Source organism: Camelus ferus, chromosome 34 (assembly GCF_009834535.1).
Source record: "Camelus ferus isolate YT-003-E chromosome 34, BCGSAC_Cfer_1.0, whole genome shotgun sequence".
Classification (NCBI taxonomy): domain Eukaryota; kingdom Metazoa; phylum Chordata; class Mammalia; order Artiodactyla; family Camelidae; genus Camelus; species Camelus ferus.
The window spans coordinates 8,202,804-8,226,457 of record NC_045729.1 but is presented as its reverse complement, the minus strand read 5'-3'; the positions used below and the strand labels follow the sequence as shown (position 1 = coordinate 8,226,457).

The 23,654-nt window shown below is 39.4% G+C and overlaps 1 protein-coding gene across 3 annotated transcripts in view; it reads right to left on the bottom strand.

Annotated features, from left to right (window-relative positions):
• The window catches only part of RECQL (RecQ like helicase), a 25,472-nt gene extending 1,818 nt beyond the window's left edge, over positions 1-23,654 (bottom strand). For all 3 annotated transcript variants that reach the window (XR_004317271.1, XM_014559112.2, XM_032473508.1), the window contains exons 1-13: positions 23,560-23,654; positions 21,059-21,106; positions 16,586-16,783; positions 15,408-15,587; positions 12,463-12,569; positions 8,632-8,830; positions 5,390-5,556; positions 4,549-4,630; positions 3,361-3,509; positions 3,156-3,273; positions 2,523-2,661; positions 1,563-1,654; positions 115-334 (exon numbers count right to left, since the gene is read on the bottom strand). Coding sequence is in view for 2 of the 3 variants with exons in the window: in XM_014559112.2 (XP_014414598.2) it covers positions 115-334; positions 1,563-1,654; positions 2,523-2,661; positions 3,156-3,273; positions 3,361-3,509; positions 4,549-4,630; positions 5,390-5,556; positions 8,632-8,830; positions 12,463-12,569; positions 15,408-15,587; positions 16,586-16,783; positions 21,059-21,074 (1,667 nt within the window). In the remaining variant the exon portion in view is untranslated. The remainder of the gene's footprint in view (positions 1-114; positions 335-1,562; positions 1,655-2,522; positions 2,662-3,155; positions 3,274-3,360; positions 3,510-4,548; positions 4,631-5,389; positions 5,557-8,631; positions 8,831-12,462; positions 12,570-15,407; positions 15,588-16,585; positions 16,784-21,058; positions 21,107-23,559) is intronic.

Sequence of the window (23,654 nt, the reverse complement as noted above, 5' to 3'; positions counted from 1 at the left end):
TTGTATAGCGTTTAAAAGTTCACATGCAACAACCACAAAACCATTTGTTCTGTTGCAATTTTAAAAATGAGAATCACAGAGGCATCAAAGGACAAGAAACAGGTCTGCACGTACCTGAGATACTGCTGTATGAGGACGTGCGCGATGATCTTTTCCAGGTCTTCGCGAGGCAGTGCGGGAGGGGCAACGCCGGCTGCTCTCAATTTTGCTGCCCCCTTCCCCATCCAAGCATCGATCAGTTTCAGCGGTGTGAGCTTTTCATTCAGCTCCTCCGCCTGCTTCAGGATCTTGATGAGATCTCTGCAATATGCTGTTATGTTCTTCCTTTCAAATGCTATAATCAAAGAGAGATGGTTACCAGCAATTGGGATTTTGAAATTAGGGCGAGGATGTCCTGTCCTAGGCGGTTAGGCTGGTTTAAAGTGAGCCGTCCACCAAGGTGAGCCACCCTGAACTCTGATTTGTGACTGTGTTCTCAACTAAGACGAGGTGAGTGCTCAACTCTCTGTCACTAGACTGTTAAGAGTCTCTAAGCCACTATGGGACTTAAGTGACGGAAGGAAAATAACATGGCTATCAGAAGGCCTTTGGGTGTGCCCCAGGGACCAGAGACAGCCAGCCAGACACGACTATGGCAAATGCTGAGAGGCGTTTAGACAGGAGAGTCAGTCTAGTCTTTGTATTTACCTGTTTGTGCTCATTAAGCAATATTTTGAAAACCAGTGTGGCTTCCTAGAGACAGTGATATAGAGACAAGAATGTCCTGGACAGATACTCTCAATTACTGATACTAGCACTCCGATTTACATAACAGGTTCTCATTACCTTGGGCACTATAACACAGTCTAAAAACACACAAATAATGTTCCTGCAAAGTTAAAATTGTAGTGACCTTCCCCCACCGAGGCTTCACAACTCAGGAATGGGTTAGTCCAACTCTTCAAATACAACACATACACACAGGATGAAAAAAAGAAAATATAGCACCAACACACTGCTAAATCAGTGTCTTAAGAGTAATTAGCCATTGTATGGGTCAAAAATAATTCCACTTTGGGGGAAGGTATAGCTCAAGTGGTCGTGTGCGTGCCTAGCAAGCACGAGGTGCTGGGTTCAATCCCCGGTACCTCCTCTGAAAATTAAATAAATAAATAAACCTAATTACCCCCTACACACAAAATAAATAAAATAAAGTTTAAAAAATAAATAATAATAATTCTATTTTGCACTAAATTTCTCTTCCCAGTCAGTGACTATAAAATATTAGGGATTATCACGAGAGGTTAAAAATAAATTTTTAAGAAATCAAAGAAAAAGTTTAAACCCTTCTGAATAGAAATGCTATTTAACGTGTCCTCAGCATAGCAATATAAAATACATGCATACACATAATAGCTTTTCTTTTTATTTGCCTTTGTTTCAAAATTTTGTGTTGTTACTTTTAAATCTGGGAAACTCTATTCACGCCCTGCTTACCTAAATCCACTGTGGGGTCTAGCACTGCCCTCATGGAGCCCTGGCTATACACGAGCCTATAAAGATTTACAAAACTATGAACTCACAAATGTCTTTACAGCAGTTATCACACATTTTGTTACACGCTTCTGGGTTCCACACTTCATCAAAATGTTGAGCTATCAAAACACGGCGACATCTGCAGACACATTAGAGGTACAAATTATTAAATGAGCTAAGAGTCTTAATCCTTACTTCAAAATACAGGGTTATATGTTGCATTAGTTTCCTCCTACTGCCATAACATTACCACAAACTTGCTGGCTTAAAACAACACGGATTTAGTACCTTAGGCTTCTAGAGGTTAGCAGTCTGGCAGGGGTCTCCCTGGATTTCTTCTGGAGGCTCGAGGAGGGAATATTTCCTTGCCCTTTCCAAATTCTAGAGACTGCCTGCACTCCCTGGCTCAGGGCCCCTTCCTTCCATCTTCACAGCCAGCAGCAGTGGACTGAGTCCTCACGTCACTCTGACCTTTTCCGCCCCCATCCACATTTAAGGACTCTCGTGATCACAGTGGGGCCACCCACACAACCAGGATTTATCTCCCTGTTTTAAGGCCAACTGCTTGCAACCTTAATTCTACTTGTGACCTCAATTCCCTTCTGCCATGGAAGGTAACATATGCACAGGTTCCAGGAATTTGGATGTGGAATGTGGACATCTTTGGGTGATGCTGCCCAGCACATATGTACTTGCTTTTAAAAAGCTGCCCGAGACTCAGTCTGAGATTCGCTTTCTCATGACGGCAGAAAGACCTTGTTTTATTGTGCTTTACTTTATTGTGCTTCGCAGAGACAGTCTCTTTTACAAATTGAAGGTCTGGGTCAAGCACCTCCTGCAGGTTCATGTACTGGTTCCCAGCCTTCAGACGTCTGTTTTTACTGGTTTGCTCTTGATGTTTCACCGATGTACTTACTCACTTCGGTAAGGACTCCAAGTCACGCCATACGCTTTCATATTGTGCCTGTCTTTAGTTGACAAAAGTGATAAAAAGATGCGTGGCTTACTTGCTTATGTTTTGGCAGTAGGACACCATCTCATAAAGCTTCTGTTGTCCCACGTTTTCCATCACCACCATTGAACTTATCCTGAATATATCTCCAAAACCATAGTACAAAATACAGTCTGCTTTCATGTCATCTCGACCTGCAGGGGGAGAAATCTTGAGGTTATGTAATCACTTTAAAAATTCAAACTCACAAAAATAATCTACGTAAAACTAGCTGGCAATACTTCATAGTCTAAATAGATCATATCTCGAAATTTCAGACAGAGATGTGAAAGTTAATTTGTAGCAACCTCCCTCAAATTTTTGAAAAAATTAGCTAAAGAGATCTATCAAATCAGCTTTATTCATTAAAAAAATGTGCCCAAAGTAATCCAGTCATTTAAGTTGTAGACTTGAAACTACTAAAAACTCAGGAGGCAAAGACGGATAGCAAACGTAAGAAATAATTTTGACATTCCAATAGGACATACGTAAAATTTCCCCATAGGCAAATAAATATAAAACTTTGAAAAAGACTTCATTGTTATAAAAATACCAGCCATTAAAGATTAAAAATACAGTATTATTAAACATCGTTTACAGTGTTTTTAAAGCTTTAAAAAAATTACTTCTGGATATGAGCTATACATACCTGCACGTCCACTCTCCTGGTAATAATTTTCCATAGATTTACTCATTGAATGATGAATGACGAACCTCACATTTGGCTTATCAATTCCCATTCCAAATGCAACCGTTGCCACTACCACCTACAGTGTTTTAACATTGTATACGTTAATTAAGTTAAAATGTATGTAAAGGTGAATTAGGCTTCTGTTGAAGGTATATTACCTCACCTGAATTTCATTGGCTGACCATCTCCTATGAACATTGGTCTTATCCTCTGGTTCCATGTTGGCATGGTACGCACCGGCATGAATTCCCAGTTTCTGTAAACTGACTGTAACCTGCTCAGAGTCTTTCTGAGAAAAGCAATAAATGATTCCTGTAGTAAGATATGTCCAACTGTTAGTACATGTCTGGAAGATAATTTTTAACTCATACATGTAAGATACTGATAATTACAAAATGCATGGGGGTAAAAAAGACATGAAAAATCCCAAGGCCCTGAACACACCCTGACTTCTCAGTGTGATTCAAGATTTGATCACCAACTTGCTCTACAGCAGAAATGAGCCCTGAGCCACTGGCTTGGGGTTCCCACCATCTCTCTTCTTTCTCCAACTTTATCTCCTACTACATAGTCTTTCTCAAACTGATGCCCCACGGCTCCACAAGATGTTAAGAAATGTGCTGTGAAAAAGAGTTTCACATGCACATGAGTTTGGGAAACACTGCACTGGACAAAATTAAACAAGTGTCTCTATTTGCTGGGCTGGTCAGAACTTTGAAGGAGCTGATACACCCTGTGACTCTCCAGGAGGAATCAACGGCTTCAGCCTTTCTCAAACTTACTTGACCCTGGACCTCCTTTTACCCAGGGTACCCATTAAGATCTCCTGCAAGTCTACAGAATAGTTTGGAAATGCTTCTTTTACACCAACTCTTTGCTTCGGGAACACTTGTCTATGCATTCATCCTGGAACACATGTATACACACTCTATTCCATCTATACTTGAACTCATTCAAATGAGTACTACTTATTTCTTTAATGTGTCCTTTCCTACAAGGAACTATATTTTATACCCCTTTATGGCTTAACCTCCGGTCTTATACACAGTGGATACTTACTAAATGTGTGCTGTTGTTAATTAACATTACGTCATTAGGTCCACTCTTTAATTAAGTGTAAATAAGCAAAAATAAATCAGTTTCATTGCACTTATAATCTATGCCATTAGCAAATGCCACACCCAATTCCTAAGATCACCAAGCAGGTTAATTTTATCATGACGTTTTCAAGCATCTTCGGCCATGCATTAGTATTTTTTGGTGCTAATTATTTTTCAGTGTATTAGTGTACTATTAGTTACTTTTTGGAAATTCTCTGTCAGTCTTCAAATGTGGTTTGTTTTCATATTACCTGATTGCCCCTTGTATCTTCCATTAATGAGCTTTACAATATCCTCAATAAAATCTTCAGTGTTTGAGGGCTTCTGCCGAACCTAAAAAAAAAAAAAAAAAAAAAAAAAAGGCTAAATTATTAAAAAGTAAATTAATGAGTACCAACCATGAGGTCATTTACTTACAACTTTCAAGGCACCATTCTTTCTTGAGCGTAGTGTTTTTTCCTATTACTCTTTCACTCACTCGCCTCATCTGACCCTGTCACCTCTCAGACTCTTCGTGATCCTTATTTTTGAATTTACCAGAAATGAGAAGGCACAGGAGCACTGAATAACTTGTATAGATGGCGACTTTTTAAAATCTTCTGTTGCTTTTATAAAAACCTAAACCATGGCATAAATCACTATTCAACAAAAACTCCAAAAAATATGAAAAAGATTAGAAAGAAAAAAAAGCTGTGAGGTTATTTAACCTTCCAGTTTATATATCAAATATAATCTAAATAGAGAGTATTAGCAAATCTTTAATGGCATATTAATTTTGCATTATTTCACAATCAGTTTCTATGGAGATGTCCTTAGGGTCCTTGGTATCAATCTATGCATTCTGCCCATCCTTGCACAGGAAAGAAGGTATGCAAATTTAATGATGTCTTCTTCTTAACCTAGCAAAGGATTATGCAGCACAAGAGACACATAAAGAAAGCATTAATAATTAATACATCTGCTTATGATCACCTGATTTTTTAAACTTTTAAATATAATTAACAGTGACTCACATAAAATACACATAATGAAAGGTGAACTCTCTGCTGAAATCCTTCACCACAGTAATAAACTGGCATGAAAGTTACATACCTCGTAATAGAGATTGGGCCGATTAAAAGAAGCTGTAAAAGTAAAACACTTTTCAACACACAGTATCTTCTGAGCATCCTTCAGAACGTGACTTGTCGCAGTTGCAGTCAGCCCAATTAGTGATGCGTTAGGGAACTGCCGCTTCAAGATACCAAGTGCCTTATAATCTGGAAAAATAAAATACAAGATTGCCCTCTTCCTATCCTTGAAGGAGTAAATCACATCTTTTAACACTTCGCAGCCTGTCAAGATGACTGCGATTTTGTTTCCACCGCTATCTACATCTCACCTGCAGTTGCTGCCTGGCCTTTGCGATAGGCGGGCTTTACTTTTTTGTTCTAGTTTTAGTTTTATGGGGGTGGGGTTTAATTAGGTTTCTTTCTGTGTTTTTAAATTAATTTTTTTACTTTTTTAGTGGAAGTACTGGGGACTGAACCCAGGACCATGTGCTAAGCATGCACTCTACCACTGACCTATATCCTCCGCACTTTACTTGTAACTGGTTCTTCAGAAATACTATTCTTGGCCACAAGGTGGAACTCCTTGTTGATGAGAGGGAATGCCAAAACATCTCCAGGAAGCCATGCACTGGTCTACACCCGCTGAACAGTGGATTCAAGAGGCAGTGGGAGTAGCCATAGTGTTTGAATCTATTCCAAGCGACGAGATAAAAAGGCAATCAGCCGGCACCCTCCCACCACAGGTGTCACCCAAGAGTGACAAACTCAGACCACAAAAGCGTGGTGAGGGCATTGCTTTTCAGATAACCCATTTCAGGGAAACCATTGTGGGCTCACATTTACCATACACATCTAAATCGCTAGGTAAGCTGTCCTTGTGTACACCCTTCAGTGCTTAAACTGTTTGGAGAAAAGAGAAAAAGAAATGTAGTAGAAACTGCTAGTGTTGAAGGAGAGGGCTACTATGAAAATATGGAGGAGAAAGTAACTGCCTGGAAGTTGTGAAAGTTTCAAGGAGAAAACATCAGAACATCTGGGTCCTAAAGGACTGAGAAGTTTGGCAGGAGGGAAAGAAGAAGAAAACATCCAGCAGAGGAAAAAGCACACACACAGGGGCAAATACACTGGCAGGAAATCGCTCGGCGGGTTCAGGTACCAGCGAGCATTCCAGAGGGGCTAACTCACAGGGCGCCGTGCTGGACGGATCTAGGTCAACTCCAGGAAAGGGGAGCTACCCCCTGTATGGTTTCGAGTTAAGAGCTGGCCCCAAAGGGGGAACTCGGGCAAGGCATGAGGCATGAGGGAAGCAGCTGCCATTCTCTCTGAAGGTCTTTCTGAGCAGCTGGGATGGAGGATGGAGGCCCAGACAGTTCTAGCCTGTCCCAGCTCTGTCCCACTCCTCCAGCCCTTCTTCCCAACTGTAGCCCTCGCTGACCACCTCGATGCCTGGCAGCAGACCCCGAGTGGTGAGAGCTACTCAGAAGAAACAGCTAACCAGAGACCTCGCCCAAGCTCCCCTTGCAGGGCCCTCTTGGGCAGTGGCCACGCCAGGTGCATATTTCCCTCCAAGCACTGGCTGGTCCTCCTGCACCCGCGCTTCAGAGCTAGTCAGGGGCTTGAGGGTAAATTCCTAGAAACATAAAACCTATCAAAACTGAGTCATGAAGAAAAGGAAAATCTGAACAGACAGACTACTGGTAAGGAGACTAAATCAGTAATCAAAAACTTCTCAACAAACATAAGTCCAGGCCCAGATAGTTTCACTGGTAAAATTAAAAAATCAAGTTGTGTTTCTATAAACCATTAACAACTATCAGAAAGAGAAGTAAAGAAAATGATCCCATTTACAATTGTATCAAAAAGAATAACATACCTAGGGATAAATTTTCCCTAGAAGGTGAAATGCCCATACACTGAAAACTGCAGGACACTGATGAGTGAAAGCAAAGAGCATGCAAATAGAAAGTATTCTGTGCTCGTGAACTGTAAAAATGAATATTGCTCAAATGTCCACACTACCCAGAACGATCAACAGATTCAATGCAATCCCTCCCAGAATTCCAATGGCATTTTTCACTGAAATAGAAAAAAAAACCCTAAAATTTATATGGGCCACAAAGACCCCAAATAGTCAAAGCAATCCTGACAAAGAACAAAGCTGGAGGTGTCATGCTGATTTCAAACTATATTACAAAGCTATAGGAATAAGGATAAAAGAACATACAAGCAAAAGCTATGGCTAAAGTAACAGGATCGAATAGAGAGCCAAGAAATAAACCTACCCATATGTGGTCAATTAATTTACTACACAGGAGCCAAGAATGTACAATGAGGAAACAATAGTTTCTTCAATAAATGGTGTTAGAAACATTGGACAGCCACAGGCAAAAGAACAAAACTGGACCCTTACCCTACACCATCCACAAAAGTCAACTCAAAACGAATTAAAGACATGAACATGAGATGTGGAACCATAAAACTCCTACAGGAAAACATGGGATATGGGCTAAGATCTCTGACATCAGCCTTGGCAATGATTTTTTGAATCTGAGACTGAAAAGAACAGCAATAAAAGCAAAAAAAAAAAAAAAAAAAAAAGTGAGGTTACCTCAAGCTTTAAAGCTTCTGTACAGCAAAGGAAACCATTAACATAATGAAAGGCAACCTCTGGAATGAGGGAAAATATTTGCAAATCATGTATCTGATAAGAGGCTAATTACTACACAAATTGTATATAAGAACTCATATGACTCAACAACAAAAAAACAAACAATTTGATTAATTTTAAGATTTTTTTTTTTTGCATGGAACAAGTCTGAGTAATCTGTTTCAGGCTATGACTGTAGGATTGTGTTGGAAGAGCAAAGAATAAGGTTACTAAAATCCACCATAAACTGTAGTTGGGTGTCGATCCTGAAGACACCTTGAATGATGAGTAAAGACAACTTGGAAGGAGAAACAAATTCCTCACCAGATGTGAAGGACAGTCTGGAGGTCAGTACATCTTTACAGCTAAAGATGGGAAGGTACAATACTTGCTAATAAACACTCATTTCAAGATGTAAAGGCAATTAGACTAATAAACACCACCATGGGGGGGGAGGGGTAAAGAGAGTAAAGACGCTGCTTCTCAGGCTGTCCTTATATTAATACAAGAAAAAATGAGCAATAATTACCTGAGAGGCTAATTTTAATGGAAGCAGGGATTTCCATCATGTAAAGCTGAGTAAGAAAATAGTCTCTCTCTGGCATCAAGGACTTTTCTAGATACAACATACCTACCTGGTCTGAAATCATGTCCCCATTGACTACAGCAATGAACTTCGTCTACAGCAATTCGGGTGAATCTCCTCGCTTCGTAGGCTTTTTCTAGTCTTGACATGAACATCTTGCTTTTTGCAATTTTCTCTGGAGTCACATAAATTAGCTTCAGCGTGGAGTTTTTATTTACCATTTCAGCATGAACCCATTTCACGTGCTCCTGTTGAAAGGGAAAACAGACACAACGCGAGTAGAGCGAAGCCAGCAGACTGCGTTGCTAAGCGGTAAGTGGGGACGTTCATTACTCAGAAGCAACAGCCCTGGGAGGTTTTAGCGGGGGACGTTTAGCTCATGGACATTTAGCTCATTAAAACCAAAAGGACGTTCCAGAACTAAACTTCATGGCAGCTCTGTAAGTAGCATTTTAGTTATTTACTTACATCCAAACAGCTGATAAAAGATTAATCTCATTTGACAAAAGAGAGAAGAAAAAAATGAATGTGAAGGCAATCCAATGAGCACTTATCCCATGAAGACATAATTCTAAGTTTTTCATAATAAATGCAATATTGGCTATAAAGATGGGTTTTATTAATTTTAACATTATATTTACAATCATTTCATGTATTTGTAAAGAAAACTTATTCTTGATAAGCTACTAAAATGATGTTATCAAATCCATTCATAATCTCTAGGTTTTATACAGTATCTTACTGATTAAATCAAGATTTTATGATATGAAATACATATATATATTATATATATAATAAAAGTAGATCTTAAGAGGTAACAACGATTAGGTTCTTAGCTCTCCTATCATCTTCTATAATAATTAGCACATCAGATGTTGTATTTTTCCTTCTAACCTAATTAGGACCAAAAGAAGTGGTGAATGTGACAGAAAATCAAAACTGCTTTCATGGTCCCAGCAAAATAGTCTGTTAACTCCTCAGGACATTCCTAGTTTTGTTAAGAGATGGCGAAAGTGTATTAAATATTTCAACTGGACCTAAATGTCCCAGAAATCTTAGGGGTGGAAGTGGGGCAAATAAAAGGCTATTTCCTCAGAAATCGGCAGGAGCAAACAAAAATATTAGGACCTCTGGCTGAATAAATGGAGAAGCAAGGCGGAAAAAAGTTGTATTCACATCCTATGAACTATCAGTGAAAGCAATCAGGAAACCCTTTCTCTTTTTGTGTCTGCAACTTTTCAAGCGGTAGTGATATCCTACGAACTTGCAACTATCTGCAACTTTCTAACTACAGTTGACCTTGGAATAACTCAGGTTTGAACGGCAGGGGTCCACTGACCTCAAGTTTTTTTTCAGTAGTTAATACTACACCACCACATGGTCTTCAGTTGGTTGAATCCGTGAATGTGGAGGGTTGACTATAAGTTATATGAGGATTTTTGACTGTGTGGAGGGCTGGGAGCCCTAACCCTCTTATTGTTCAGGGGTCAACTGTCCTTTCTAGTATTATTACTCTCTTTTTCAGTTTTAAAGAAGTAAAATATGAGAAGGCAATCTTCTTCACAGACTCACTTTGCTGAAAGAGAAAGCAGTTATCACGACACAAGAGTTTAAATAAAACAAAAATATATGGGGAAAACTAAAGGAACCAGGGCTTCTTAAAGATACAGGTGATGCCAGGTCTGGGAGGAAATATCCAAAATGAGTATAGAGTAGCTTATAAAAAAGAAAGCAAGGAATCAGGAGCAATGAGGTGAAGGAAAAAAATACAGAAACCAACTTAGACTCTCACTACCCAGAGATAGGACTATTTCAGCATAAAGAATAACTATGGATGAGACATCAAATATGTTAAAAATCTGTAAGTTTATAACAATACTTGAAAAAAAAGGACCTATTAACCACCTTTGGGGAATGCTAGAAAACCAGCTCTTACTGAAAACTGGTAAAGAAAAGGAAAGAACTTTCAATCTGCAAAGAGTTAACAAGGAAAAAGTTCTTCTTTATAGAAAAATCTAGTTAATAGAAATAAGGGGGGTGAGAATTAGAAATCAGCATTTTGTACTCCGCTAATTAAATACTGGCTCCAAGACAGGCCATAGTCATTAGTGGTTGCTAAAACCATTAGGTGAAAACCTGACTGAGAACTTGATCATTACAGCGCGGGCAGACGTCACCTCAACCCTGATCGAGCTAACATCACAAAAGAATAACCAGGTATTATATACGTCCTGAGCGATACCAGGGAAAGTACACTCTTGCAAAACATAAAAAATAAAAATAAAAAAGCCCAAATACAGCCAAGCTTTTAGATCTAACTAAAAGTTACAAGGTAAATAATATCAGGAAGCACACAATCAGGAAAAGACAGAATGTAGGAAACTATAGGACAAAACAACTAGTTTCTTCAACAAACAATTTGCATGTGATACAAACAAGAAATAAGGGGAACCTGTGGCTATATCAACCAAATCCAACGGAACGCATGAATTTTATCTGAACCATGATTTTTTTTTCAAAAAACATAACATTTGATGAGACAGAAATCTGAGTAATTTTATTTGATGGTTTTGAAGAATTAATACATTTTTTAGTTGTGATGATGGCATTGTAGTTACCTATTTTAAAATGTTAGAGATACATACTGAATAAGTTATAACTGAAATGATATGATGTCTGGGATTTATTTCAAATAAATAAACCAAGGAGGAGTGCGGAGGGAAACTGAGGATCATAGATGGAAAAAGATTGGCTGTATGTCAATAACTGTTAAAGGTACTTAATGGGTACATGGCAGTTTTTAAACTACTCTCTCTACTTTCGTATATTTCTAAAAATTTCAATAATATGCTTTTTAAAAAAGAATACCTGGGAAATGCTTTATTCTACAGATGAAGGTAAGGGTGTCCGTTCCCAAGAAATTCCACAGGGGTTGGGTATCTTGTTACTAATTCATTTTTTGTATTTAATTATATTGCATAATCAGGAATTCTTGCTTACTACTTTAGATTCAATACTATAAAACAGGTCAGCAAATGTTTCCTGTAAAAGTGCCAGACAATAAACATTAGCTTTTGTGGTCCACATGGTCTAATCGCAACTACTCAGCTCTGCCGATACAGCATGAGAACAGTCGTAGACAGCATGTAAAAGAACCAGCACGGTTCTGCTCCAATAAAACTTTATTTATATACACTGAAATTTGAATTTCATATAGTTTTCACACTTCACAAAATATTATTCTTCTTTTGATTTTGTTTAACCATTTAATTTCATTTTTTTACATGTAGCTGTCCAGTTTTCCCAGCATCCCTTATTGAAGAGACTGTCTTTTCCACATTGTATATTCTTGCCTCCTTTGTTGTAGATGAACTGACCATAACTCATGGGTTTATTTCTGGACTTTCTATCCTGTTCCATTGATCCATGTGTCTGTTTTTGTACCAGTACCATACTGTCCTGATTACTGTAGCTTTGTAGTATAGTCTGAAGTCAGGGGGCATGATTCCACCTGCAGCTCCATTCTTTTTCTCAAGATTGTTTTGGCTACTCTGGGTCTTTTGTGTTTCCATACAAATTTAAAAAAGTTTTGTTCCAGTTCTGTGAAAAATGTCATTGGGAATTTGATAGAGATTGCACTGAATCTGTATATTGCCTTGGGTAGCATGGCCATGTCTAACCATTTAAAAATATAAAAACTAATCTTAGCTCACAGACCATACAAAATAGGCAATGGGCTAGAACTGGCCTATGAGCAGTAATTTTAGACTCTAACATAAACAATTATCAGTTTTTAATAATCAACTCTATTGTAGATAAGGCTCTTACTTCAGTGAAGAGTTAAATAAAATAAAATAAAATAAAAGCCACAGAAGCATACCTTAGAACTAGAAGCATTTAACATGGTAGCTGAAATTCCTAATTGTTTCAAAACCATTAACTGGTCTTCCATAAGGGAGATCAACGGGCAAATCACGAGTGTAAAACCTAAAAGAAAAAGAAATTGACTTTAAATTTTACACCACCACTGGAATGAGTTACAACCACGTACCTTCTTTACTATAACTTGGAGCCCCACCCATCAATTCAGACTGATTTTCAATGCAGTCTTAGCAATATACCACCTATTTCTCATCCTCATTAATAAAGCAGGTAGGTACGAATAAATGATCATTAGCCAAATAAGATATAAGAATAAACAGAAATCTCTCACCTTATTCAGCTCTGTAAAAATAAAGATGAATATCATTTTGAAGTTTGAATTTACTATTTTTTTTTACCAGTTTTAGTAATCTCAGTAAAACGATGTAAATCAAGTCAAATACCACCCAGTAACATTAGGAAAAAGTTATTTCAAAGCTTTCCAAAGAAACCATAACAACCTATATAACCCAGAATGAGAGTTAACATGATTATTTTTGTCCACTAACTGCATCAGATTAATTTATTCTGAGCAGAAATCAGTGAACAGTTTATTGCCTGACTCAAGTTCTGCTAACAGTCCCCTTTCTCTGGGAACTGAAATTGTTCCCAGCTGTTCTACCGTTGTTAGAATCATATAACCTTATGTTTCTATAGTTTCTTCCTTAAAAGGATCTGGGGTAGAAAGCAGACTCGTTTAAAAAGGAGACTCAGATGAAGACCTTATCAAGGATTTCACCCTCTCCATGAGTCCCCTCTCCTGTATTTTCATTTTCTCCCTCATTTTTGGCAACTTCTCATTACATTTAAATATGGTCAAGCCTCTCTCAAATTTGAAAAACCCTGGACCCGTAATTCAGGGCCCTGTCTTTTTCCCTCCTTAGCAATTCTTTCCAAAGAGCGCTCCTTTCTCTAGTTCCACTTCCTCCCTCCTACTCACTTGCAAACAATTGCTATTAGGTTTCCACCCAACCATTTTGCTGAAACTGCTCTAGCCAGGGTTACAAATGAGTCCTTATGTAAGTTAAATTCACTGGAACTTTACATCCTTATTTTATTTGACCTTTTTCCAACAGCCATCACTATTTACGCTCCCCCCTCCAAAAATACTCCCTTCTCTGGGCTTCTGAGAACACCATGCTCTATGGACTCTCCTGCACTTTGCTACTCCTTCTCAGCCTTCTCCGCAAGGCCCTCCTTCTCTGTTTATCCCTAAACTCTTGGTATTCTGGTTTTTGTTCTGGGCCCTCTTCCTTCTCATGCTGCTCTGGATGATATAACTCGCTTCAGTGGCCACCTCCTCACTAAGAACATCCAAATCAGCTACCTCGGATCTCTCAGATCCAAGCTTTATACAAACATCCTACTCAAAGGACAATTCTACCTGGGTATCTTGCAGCCATCATAAATTCAACATGCCCCAACTTATCACCTTCCTCCTCTCTCTATTCTCAAAAAAGTTCTTTCCCCAACGTACCCTATTCACTGACCTGTGTCACCATCTGTCCCAGCCTCAAATCTGGGCCCGATTCTAGACTCTCTCTTCTTCCAGCTCTCTATCCAATGACTACCTCCTCAATATTCTGGAATTCCTAGAATTGTCTAGAATTATACTTCTAAATCACAAAGTTAATTTTAAGCCTCTTACCTGTTTAAAACCCTACAATGGCTTCCCACTAATGTAAGAAGTTTTAAAAATATCTTTAAAGGAGGGAGGGTATAGCTAAGAGGTAGAGCACATGCTTAGCATCCATGAGGTCCTGGGTTTGATCCCCAGTATCTCTATTAAATAAATAACTAAATAGGCCGAATCACCTCCCCCTTCCAGAAAAATAAAAGAAAAGAAACAAAAAGTCTTTAGACTCTTTCTGCACATCTTGCCCCTCACTGCCTGCCACACTAAAATTCTTCCAGGTTGTTGACTGCACCACACCACGCACATTCTGTTACTTTCGGGCTCTCACAAATACTGCTCCCCTGCATGAATGAATATTCTTCTCCACCCCACCCACAAATCCTTTTCTTGCCTACTTACCCTTTAGCTTTTAGCTCAAATGCCAATTCCTCAGGACAGCCTCCCCTCACAGCCCCGAGACCAGATAGATCTTTGCACTGACTTAATTCTCTACTAAAACATTGATCACAAAACCTGTATTACAATTGCTTGACATTACCTGTATTCTCTAGACCAGGGGTCAACAAATTGAGGTTTGGTTGCTTGTTTTTGTAAATAAAGTTTTACTGGAACACTGCCACATCCATTCCTTTAACCTACTGTCTCTGGCCGCTCTCTTGCTACAATGGCAGCTCTGTAGTTGGCAAGAGACCTCACGGGCCAGAGAGCCTGTAACATTACTGACCAGCTCTTCAGGGAGGAGTCTACTGACCCCGGCTCTGTATCCTTGGAAATGCCCACAACAGCAGCATCAGAGAGCCCGTGAGAAGCGCAAGCTCTGGGTCTCACGCTAATTCTGCAGCTGCGTGTCGACTGGATCACTGGGTGAGCCCTGGACACCCTGAAGGCTGAGAAAGCACTTTACATGTGAGCTCTGAGAAAACGAGGCCCACGCCCATCTGCTGATTACAGTGTCCTAGGCCCTAACACCACAGCAGACACTCCACAAAGTCCCGGGACTAGACTCCTGGCCTACAGATTCCTTTTCTAGTGCTTTTTCTACTACAACATGTCTTTTAATTATGCTTCAGGAACCAGATGTAAGAATGACCTACGCTCAGAGTCTTTAACATTCCCTCTTTATATGAGCCCTTGAAATGTCTATTCGTGGAGAGCTAAATCAGCCAGAAAGGCACAAATGTACGGTTAGAAATTTTTTTAAAGACTTAAACATATATTAAGAGAAATAATGTTTCTTCAACTTAAAATGAATGCTCATTAAAACACACCATCTGAACACAACGCTGGTAACTGGTAGCACAGACTTTTCCCGCCTCCTGTCGGCATCACAAGAAATACCTCCTTTCCAGACATGGTTGCGTTAATTGTTTCGAGCTGAAGTGGCCTGAACTTCTGCAGTTTAAAGACATTTTGCAGAACATCTTTAACTTTACCAGACCACGGAAAATCTAGGGAGAGAAAAACAAGCGAAACAGATTAGAACTACTTAGGATTCTAAATGAGACTCAAGGGTGAATGGCTATTTTTGTAACAGAGAAGAATCAGATCAACATTGGTAAGACTTTTAATACTATGGACAATTCAACTTTTATAATAATAATTTTGAGATCAGCTGAACTCACTAAGCTAAGTAAAGTCAAATTTAATGACCTATCATAAGAAAAAGTACATCAGAAGAAAATGAAAATATTTGCCAGCTGAGAAATCACCTACACAGAGGAGAAAGGTGCTTGGTCAGGTATTTGAAAAACAGTCTGAATGTCGATCAGGGAATTCCTGGTGTCACAGAAAACTCAAATGTCACAAACAAAGTTAACGATTATCTGGAATTTTGCGTGTCAATATCTTGTTTAAAAGTGAATCCCTGGAGAAGCGGGGTGGGGACAGCTCAGTGGCAGAGCACATGGTTAGTATGCACGAGGTCCTGTGTTCAATCCGCAGTACCCCCATAAAAAAAAAAATCTCTGTGGATAAAAGTGAATCACTAGCAAATAAAGCCTATAACGCACTGCAATTCTGCCAAGAGCTCTAGTATTTCACGGTTAATGATACACAGGATGCTTGGCAAGATCTTGAATCAAGAAAGGTTTGTTCACAAGGGCAGGAGAATGAACAAGACTTTGATGAGGAGTTTGAATTTCTTTCGTTTAATTTTTTTCTAGTTAAAACTTAGAAAATTGAGTAAAATAAAAATCTTGTTAATCTGATTGATGTTGCTAGAACCATATTTCGGCCAAAGAATAAAGTCTGAATAATAAAAGCTTCATTTAAAAAGAACATGGGTAAAAACCAGTCTGCCTCCAAGTTGCCCCGCCACGTAAGGAGCAGCTAGTTTCACCTCTAAGCTGCCTGTAAAGTACTGACCCAAGCACAGTGATTTAACTCCAGTTTAAAGAAAGGAGAAGAACAAAGATCACAAGGGGGGAAAGAAAAAAAAAGAGCAAACCTTCTTTATTCCAAGAAGCAGGTGAAGAATCACACGCACTGCTTTCCCCGGAGTCAGAATTCTCTAAACACTGGTTTATTCTCTTTGTTAGGACGTTTTTTTTCTGAATCAGCTCCTGTTGCCTTTCTAGAAGTTCTTGAATTTGAATGTCTACTGCATGTAGCTCATTGGTTATAGCATCCAATTCCTCACTTAGCGCTAAGGAGGAGGAAAAAAGATACAATGACTAGACAGAGTTAATTACAACTTTAGGCTACCCTATTGTTGATTTTTTTGATACTTCTCACCATCGAAATTATAGAAAACTTACCGTAGTATATAGCAGAGTGGTTAAGAGAATGTGTTTTAGAGCCACAAAGACCAGAGTTAAATCTTCCTCTTACCTGCAGAGTGACCTCAGGCTAAGATTGTTCCCATCTGCAAAATGGGGATGTTACCTGGCTTTCCTAGTATTGCTATGAAAAATTAAGTGAGATAACATATTGAAAGTTCTTAACACAGTACCTGGTACACAGTTTAGCAGTTAATAAATAATAATTATTATTCTTTATTATGCTGTAGGGCAGTGGTCCAATCATCTCCTAAATCATTTCAGTAAAATGACCAGACTTTGAAGCAAAAGGAAGTTATTTAAAAGTAATCCCCTAACTACTTGGCTATTATTTCATAAAAACATTTCAGATTTGGGTTCGTACGGTGGCGTGGTAAGGAGTCCGTGATTATAAACAAGATGGTATCATAGTAAAAAGAGAAATCAAGTGTGCTGCTGGCACTGGCATTACAACGCCAGCACACTAATTGATAAAGAAGCCTTAACGTATGATTCTAATCAATTTGAGTATTAAAATCAAAATGAGATTTCTTTTGACACCACTTTAGTGGCAGCTGGAAAAATTTTAAAGATGTCCTTGGTGCTTTTTAACAGTGTCCAGTTCTAATGTCTTTTCATGAGATGAAATCTTACAGTTGCGATTTAAAATAGGATGCTGTCGTGGCTTTGAATTAGGGATTAGTCTCTGCACGGTCATGGGACCTGGTGAAGCAGTCCCCTGCTGGTCCTGCAGTCAGAAGTGCCCACCACCTCTCAATGCTTCAAGACCCAGGAAGCCCTAGAGGATGAGGTACAAAAACGTGACCCACGAGAAGACATGAAACACACCAAAAGAGTTGCATTTGCCAATATCTATCACCAGAAACTAGAGGACATACATGGGAACAGGTCGTAAGGCTACTAAATCAAGGTGGACAGAATACAATATTGAATGAAGCCAAATTCACTGGTGTGGATTCAATAAGAAATCCCAATTTAACATGCTAAATATAGTGGCCAGGAGTGGCTCTGATAATTTACTTAGCTGGTCCAAAGACGAATATCAAAAAGTTGGGATGGGACGATACAAGTATAGATTCCAATGGAGTCGAAAGGCTAGAACCTCCTGGATACACTCTAGAGGAGGGGGTCGTGAGGCTTAGGGAGATGCAAGTGCAGGTGGATTGATCGTCCGACCTCTGACTGACCCCCAGGAGGATCTGGGGGACCCTCCCTTCACCAAGGCTGTGATAAATGCATTTATGGGGTATCCCCAGCATCCCTGACGAGCTCTGGAGTGGCTGTTCTCTGTAAGCCAGGAACGACAGTAGAAGTACCTCCTTTGAACTAGACTACCTGAATCAACGAGAATGACGGATTCCAAGGCATGGGGGCTAAATGCTGGCAATTCAATTCATGGCCAGAGGAGAGGCAGAAGAGGTTACGTAACAGAGCAGAAGCAGTAATCAGAATAGCCTGATCCACAGAGATCTTTGGTACTGGCCAGTTGATCCTGGTGTCTGAAATGGAAACAGGTTACTAGATTTGTACAGGCAGAATACTAAGGCCTGATTCTGGTAAACACAGGTCTGATTTGAGTCACCACCACAGAATCAGAGACCTTCAACCAGGTCCCAGAAGGCAGCCAATTCATAGACCCAGAGTCCCTTGAATAAAGTGTAGGCTGGGGCCCTTTGAAAAAGAACTCTTCTACACAGCTAAAATTTTATGCAGTAAATCTTTCCTGCATGAGAGAAACTTACCAAGGTAAACCGTGTATTGGGAAAAAGGAAAATAACTTCTCAGAAATCACTAGACATCAACTGTGAACTGGTAATTTCTGGAGGACTGAAACACCATGGTGAGGCACCAATCAGAGTATGGACTGGACTTAGGCAAGGCAGGTGATCAGTGCAGTTGTGCTCAGGCCCGTCACACAGTGGGCGAGGAGGTCCTCTAACCGCTCTGCGGTTACTTCCTCAGTTCCAGATACATGAGGGCAAATATATTCAGTAACTGATCAAGTTTGCACATTGGTCTCCTGGTGCATAAGTAAGGACTGTTACGGTTGGAAAGACCAAGTGGAAGGCAGTGTAACTGTGCTTCTCTACCGAAACAGTGAAGAGTGCTGTTCCTCCCATAGCCAGGATTCACGGGCCTGGGAAACAGGGGTGAAAATGGGAGTGGCTCCTCTTACTATTACCCTCTAGTGATCCACTAGTGAAATCTCTGCTTCCCATCCCTGAAACTTTGGACTCTGTTGGTCTAGAGGTCTCAGTTAGCAAGGAAGAACTGCTTCTACCAGGGAAGAAGCAAAAATTTCATTAACTGGAAGTTGACTACCACTTGGCCACTTTGGGTTCTTCATACCAGTGAATCAAAAGCAAAGAAGGGGCTTACTGGAGTGGCTGGGGTGGGTGAGCCTGACTATTAAAGGGAATTGGATTGCTATGACACCAAAGAGGTAAGAAGGAATACATGTAGAATATAAGGGATCCTTTAGGGTCTCTTGTGGTATTCCCATGTCCTCTGATTAAAGTTAATGGAACAAAGGTATAAGTTATATAGCAACAAATTGTACAACCTAGAAGAAATGGACAAGTTTCTAGAAATATACAGTCCACCAAAAATGAATCAAGAAGAAACAGATAATCTGAACAGACCAATCACTAGAAGTGAAATAGAATCAGTAACTTAAAAAAAACCAAAAATCAAAACCCAAAAAGCAAAAGCCCAGGACTGGATGGCTTCACTGGGGAATTCTACCAAACATACACAGAACTTACACCGATCCTTCTCAAACTCTTTCAAAAGACTAAAGAAGAGGGAACACTCCCAAACTCATTCTAGGAAAGACCATCACCCTGATACTGAAATCAGACAAAGACACTACCAGAAAAGAAAATTACAGGCCAATATCTTTGATGAACATAGATGCAAAAATTCTCAACAAAATGTTAGCAAACCAAATCCAACAACACAAAAAAGATCATACAGTATGATCAAGTTGGATTCATCCCCAGGACACAAGGATGATTCCACATATGCAAATCAACCAACGTGATACACCACAATACCAAAGGATAAAAATCACACGATCATCTAACCGATGTTTATTTAACAATGGCTATATTCTATATCTACATTATGTCCTTAAAAATCCCATTTTAAAAATCACAAAACAATATGTATGAAATATAATAAATTTTGTTGAAAAATAATACATCTGAATGTTACACTATTAATCTGAGTAATGAAATTATATGTGATTTATATTCTCTACTTGATAATTGCTCAGGTTCCTAAAATTCTATCAAAAAACACATCAGTCAGCATTGCTGCTGGGAATGTAAGATGGTACAGCCACTATGGAAAACAGCAGGGAGGTTTCTCAAAAAATTAAACATGGAAATATCATGTGATCCAGCAATTCCACCTGTTGGTGTACATCCCCAAAAACTGAACGCGGAGGCTCAGGTAAATATTTGTACACCAATGTTCATAGCTATGTTATTATTCACAAAAGCCAAAAAGTGAAATAACCCAAATGTGCACCGACAGACAAATGGATAAACTGAAGGCAGTATATACACACAATGGAACATTACTCAGCCTTAAAAAGATACACATTACAAAATGGATGAACCTCAAAGACATGCTTAAGGGAAATAAACCAGACACAAAAGGACAAATACTGCATGATTCCACTTATTTGAGGCACAGAGAATGATCAAATTCACAGAGACAGAAAGCAGAATAGTGTTACCAGGGGTTGCAGGAATCAGGGAATAGGAGTTATTGTTTGATGGGTACAGAGTTTCAGTTTGGAGTGATGAAAAAGTTCCAGAGATGGGTAACAGTGATGGGTGCACGACAATGCAAATGCACGTAATGTCACGGAATTCTATGCTTAAAAGTAGTTAAAATGGTAAATTCTGTTGCATATTTTAGCACAAAAAATCTGAAAAAACATCCTTTCTAGAAACAGAATTTTTAAAGCAAATATTTTTAAAATTTGCTTTTATTAAGATTTTTTTAAGGAGCAGTTTAAGGTTCACAGCAGAATTGATGGGAAGGTAAAGAGAAAAACAAAATTATTTTCAAAGAACATGCAATTAGAAACAGAACAGAATGAACTACAAAATGTAATCATTTCCACTAACCTGAAATGGATGCCATTGTAAAACTGAATTGGAGAGCCAAATTTCTTTCTAAAAATGAAAGAAAAGTCATAGCAACAATTAAAAAAAAAAAAGTACCGTTGATAATGCGCAATGATAATCTGTTGTTACTAAGCATGGAAAATATTAGAAAGTAAATTATAAATGCATTGACCTTTCAGTAAGGACTACAAGGTTTTTTCCACTCCTAATTTTTATGGAAAATTCTCTAGATTTCAGAGAAGTGTCCAAAGTCACATAAACGTATAATAACAAGTACAAAGTCAAGAACACTTAATAAACATTCACCAGATACAAAGTTATATTGCAAAAAGCTTTGAGGTTTAACAGTTTTAGCATTGAATTACTGTGTGATCTTAGCAAAGTTAAACAACCTGTTCCACTAAGCCCCTTTCCCTATCTGCTAAATTGGGATGGTAGTAGCTATCTTACAAATAACAGGTTGGATAGATTCAAATATCCCAGATGAAGCAAAACCCATCAACACAATACTCAGATTTGGGGGGGGGGGGATGGTATAGCTCAGGGATAAGAGTACATTATTAGCATACAAGAGGTCCTGGGTTCAATCCCCAGTACCTCCATTAAAAAATAAATAAATCTAATTACCTCCCCTCAAAACAAACCAAAAATCTTTAATTAAAAAAAAACCAGAAAAACAAAATTAAAAAAATAATCAAATTAATCACTTAACATTTTACTGAGAATTAAAGGGTTACAATTTAGGCACAATGCTAACAAAGGAATCAGTATCACTGGAGGGGTGAGATTTCATAAGGAGAGAACGTGAAAGGTCAGAAGTGGAGGGAAAACCCAGTTTGTATTAAGGAGTTCGAAATATTTCTGCATGACTCAAACATAAGAGTACACATGAACAAGCGGAAGGAGATGAGGCTCAAGAGTAGGAACTTTATTTAGATTGTCCACACTCTCCAAGAACACTTCCCCAACTCTGGCATGAACAAGTCACATTTTCTAAAACTAACTTAAAATGTTCTCCAAAGGTAGCTTCAACATCACCCTACTCTATCCTTACTCGGACTGCTGACCTTATGCCCTTCCTCACATAGAATCTGGAAGCCACCAATAGGCTGAAAAAATAGGTAGGGTCGTCTTTGCCTTGCTAGAAGTTTGAAATAGACACACCACTAGAAGATATTAAGTAGGGGAGTAAACAAAGGACTTGTAATTCTTTATTTATATGAATAGGCCTTCACCATTTGGTGGAAAAATAATTCTCCAGGAGGGCAGGGATTGAGTCTCTTCACCCTTGTTCCCACACAACCTAGCAAAGTGCCCTGCATTCAGCGCAGGCTCAGGTGTGCCCCAGATTGAGAACAGAGGCTCCCTCTATCATATGAAAGAATGTAATCTACAACCATTTCCCCCAGCCCCAACTATTTCAAACAACTCCTTTGATTATACCGTTAAAAAAAACTGCTCATGAACTCCTTCCCCAAATGATGTGATTTAATAGCAAAAGCTATCTGAACATAAAATGTGTTCAAAAATTAATAAGCTATATTTAGCAGGTCTGTCAGAAGTATACCTAGGCACAGTTAAAATCAAAAACAAACGAAGACCAGCCTTGAAAAGTCCCTTGGCAGACAAAACCAGCACAGTCATACAAACAAAGCTTAATTTAGCTTGTCTTGAAAGATTAACTTGACCTGGGGCATTTCTTTTTTATGTCTCTGGAAATCAAAACTTAAACTGTTTCCCAAGGTTGATATGCGATAACCACTAACAAATTTCCTATCGTTTAAGAAAATCCTAATATTATAACCAATCCGGGTGAAGAATAAACAGTCACTGCCCTCTTACTAAATAAGCTGCTTTATGACAATATAGCCCTGAGCCTCATTCCATGTTTTGATGTTCTGATTTGAGTGCTCTCGACTGGCGAGCTGTCTTTTTAAAAATCTCGCTCTCTCGCTCTCGACTGGCGAGCTGTCTTTTTAAAAATCTCTCTCTCTCTCTCTCTCTCTCTCTCTCTCTCTCTCTCATCTCTCTCTCTCTCTCTCTCTCTCTCCCTCCCTCCCTCCCTCTCTCCCTCTCTCTCTCTCACACACACACACACACACACACACACACACACACACACAACACACACACAGCGTCCCCAAAGGCGTTCCCCAATAAACAGTGGTTGCAAATAAACCAGTTTTGGTGACCAAGCCTCCTGCATGGAAAAGACCAGCGATAAAAAGAGACCGGTCGGCAGTGGAACGTGCCCCTGAAGGCCCGAGTTCCATTACAGCTGGGCAAGGATGGAGAGTTCCATGAGAGGGGCGGGGGCCCCCGTCTCTCCCCTGCCAATGACTTGGTGGAAGGAAGTGACCCTGCCTCCCCATCAGGCAGTAAAAGAAATTATCAGGCCTTTCAAAGTGGTAAAAGGAGTTCCCCCGAACCTCTCCCCAAAGGGTTAAGGAACGCCCTCCCCGCCCCGGTCTCCGACCCCCAGATTCAGGTCCGCTACGCACCGCTGTCAGCCGCGCTCGGGTAAAAACTTCCCGCCACCGGGCTTTCCTTTCTCTCCAGCCGTGAGCATCCACCCTTCCGGGTCGGTCAGTTCAAC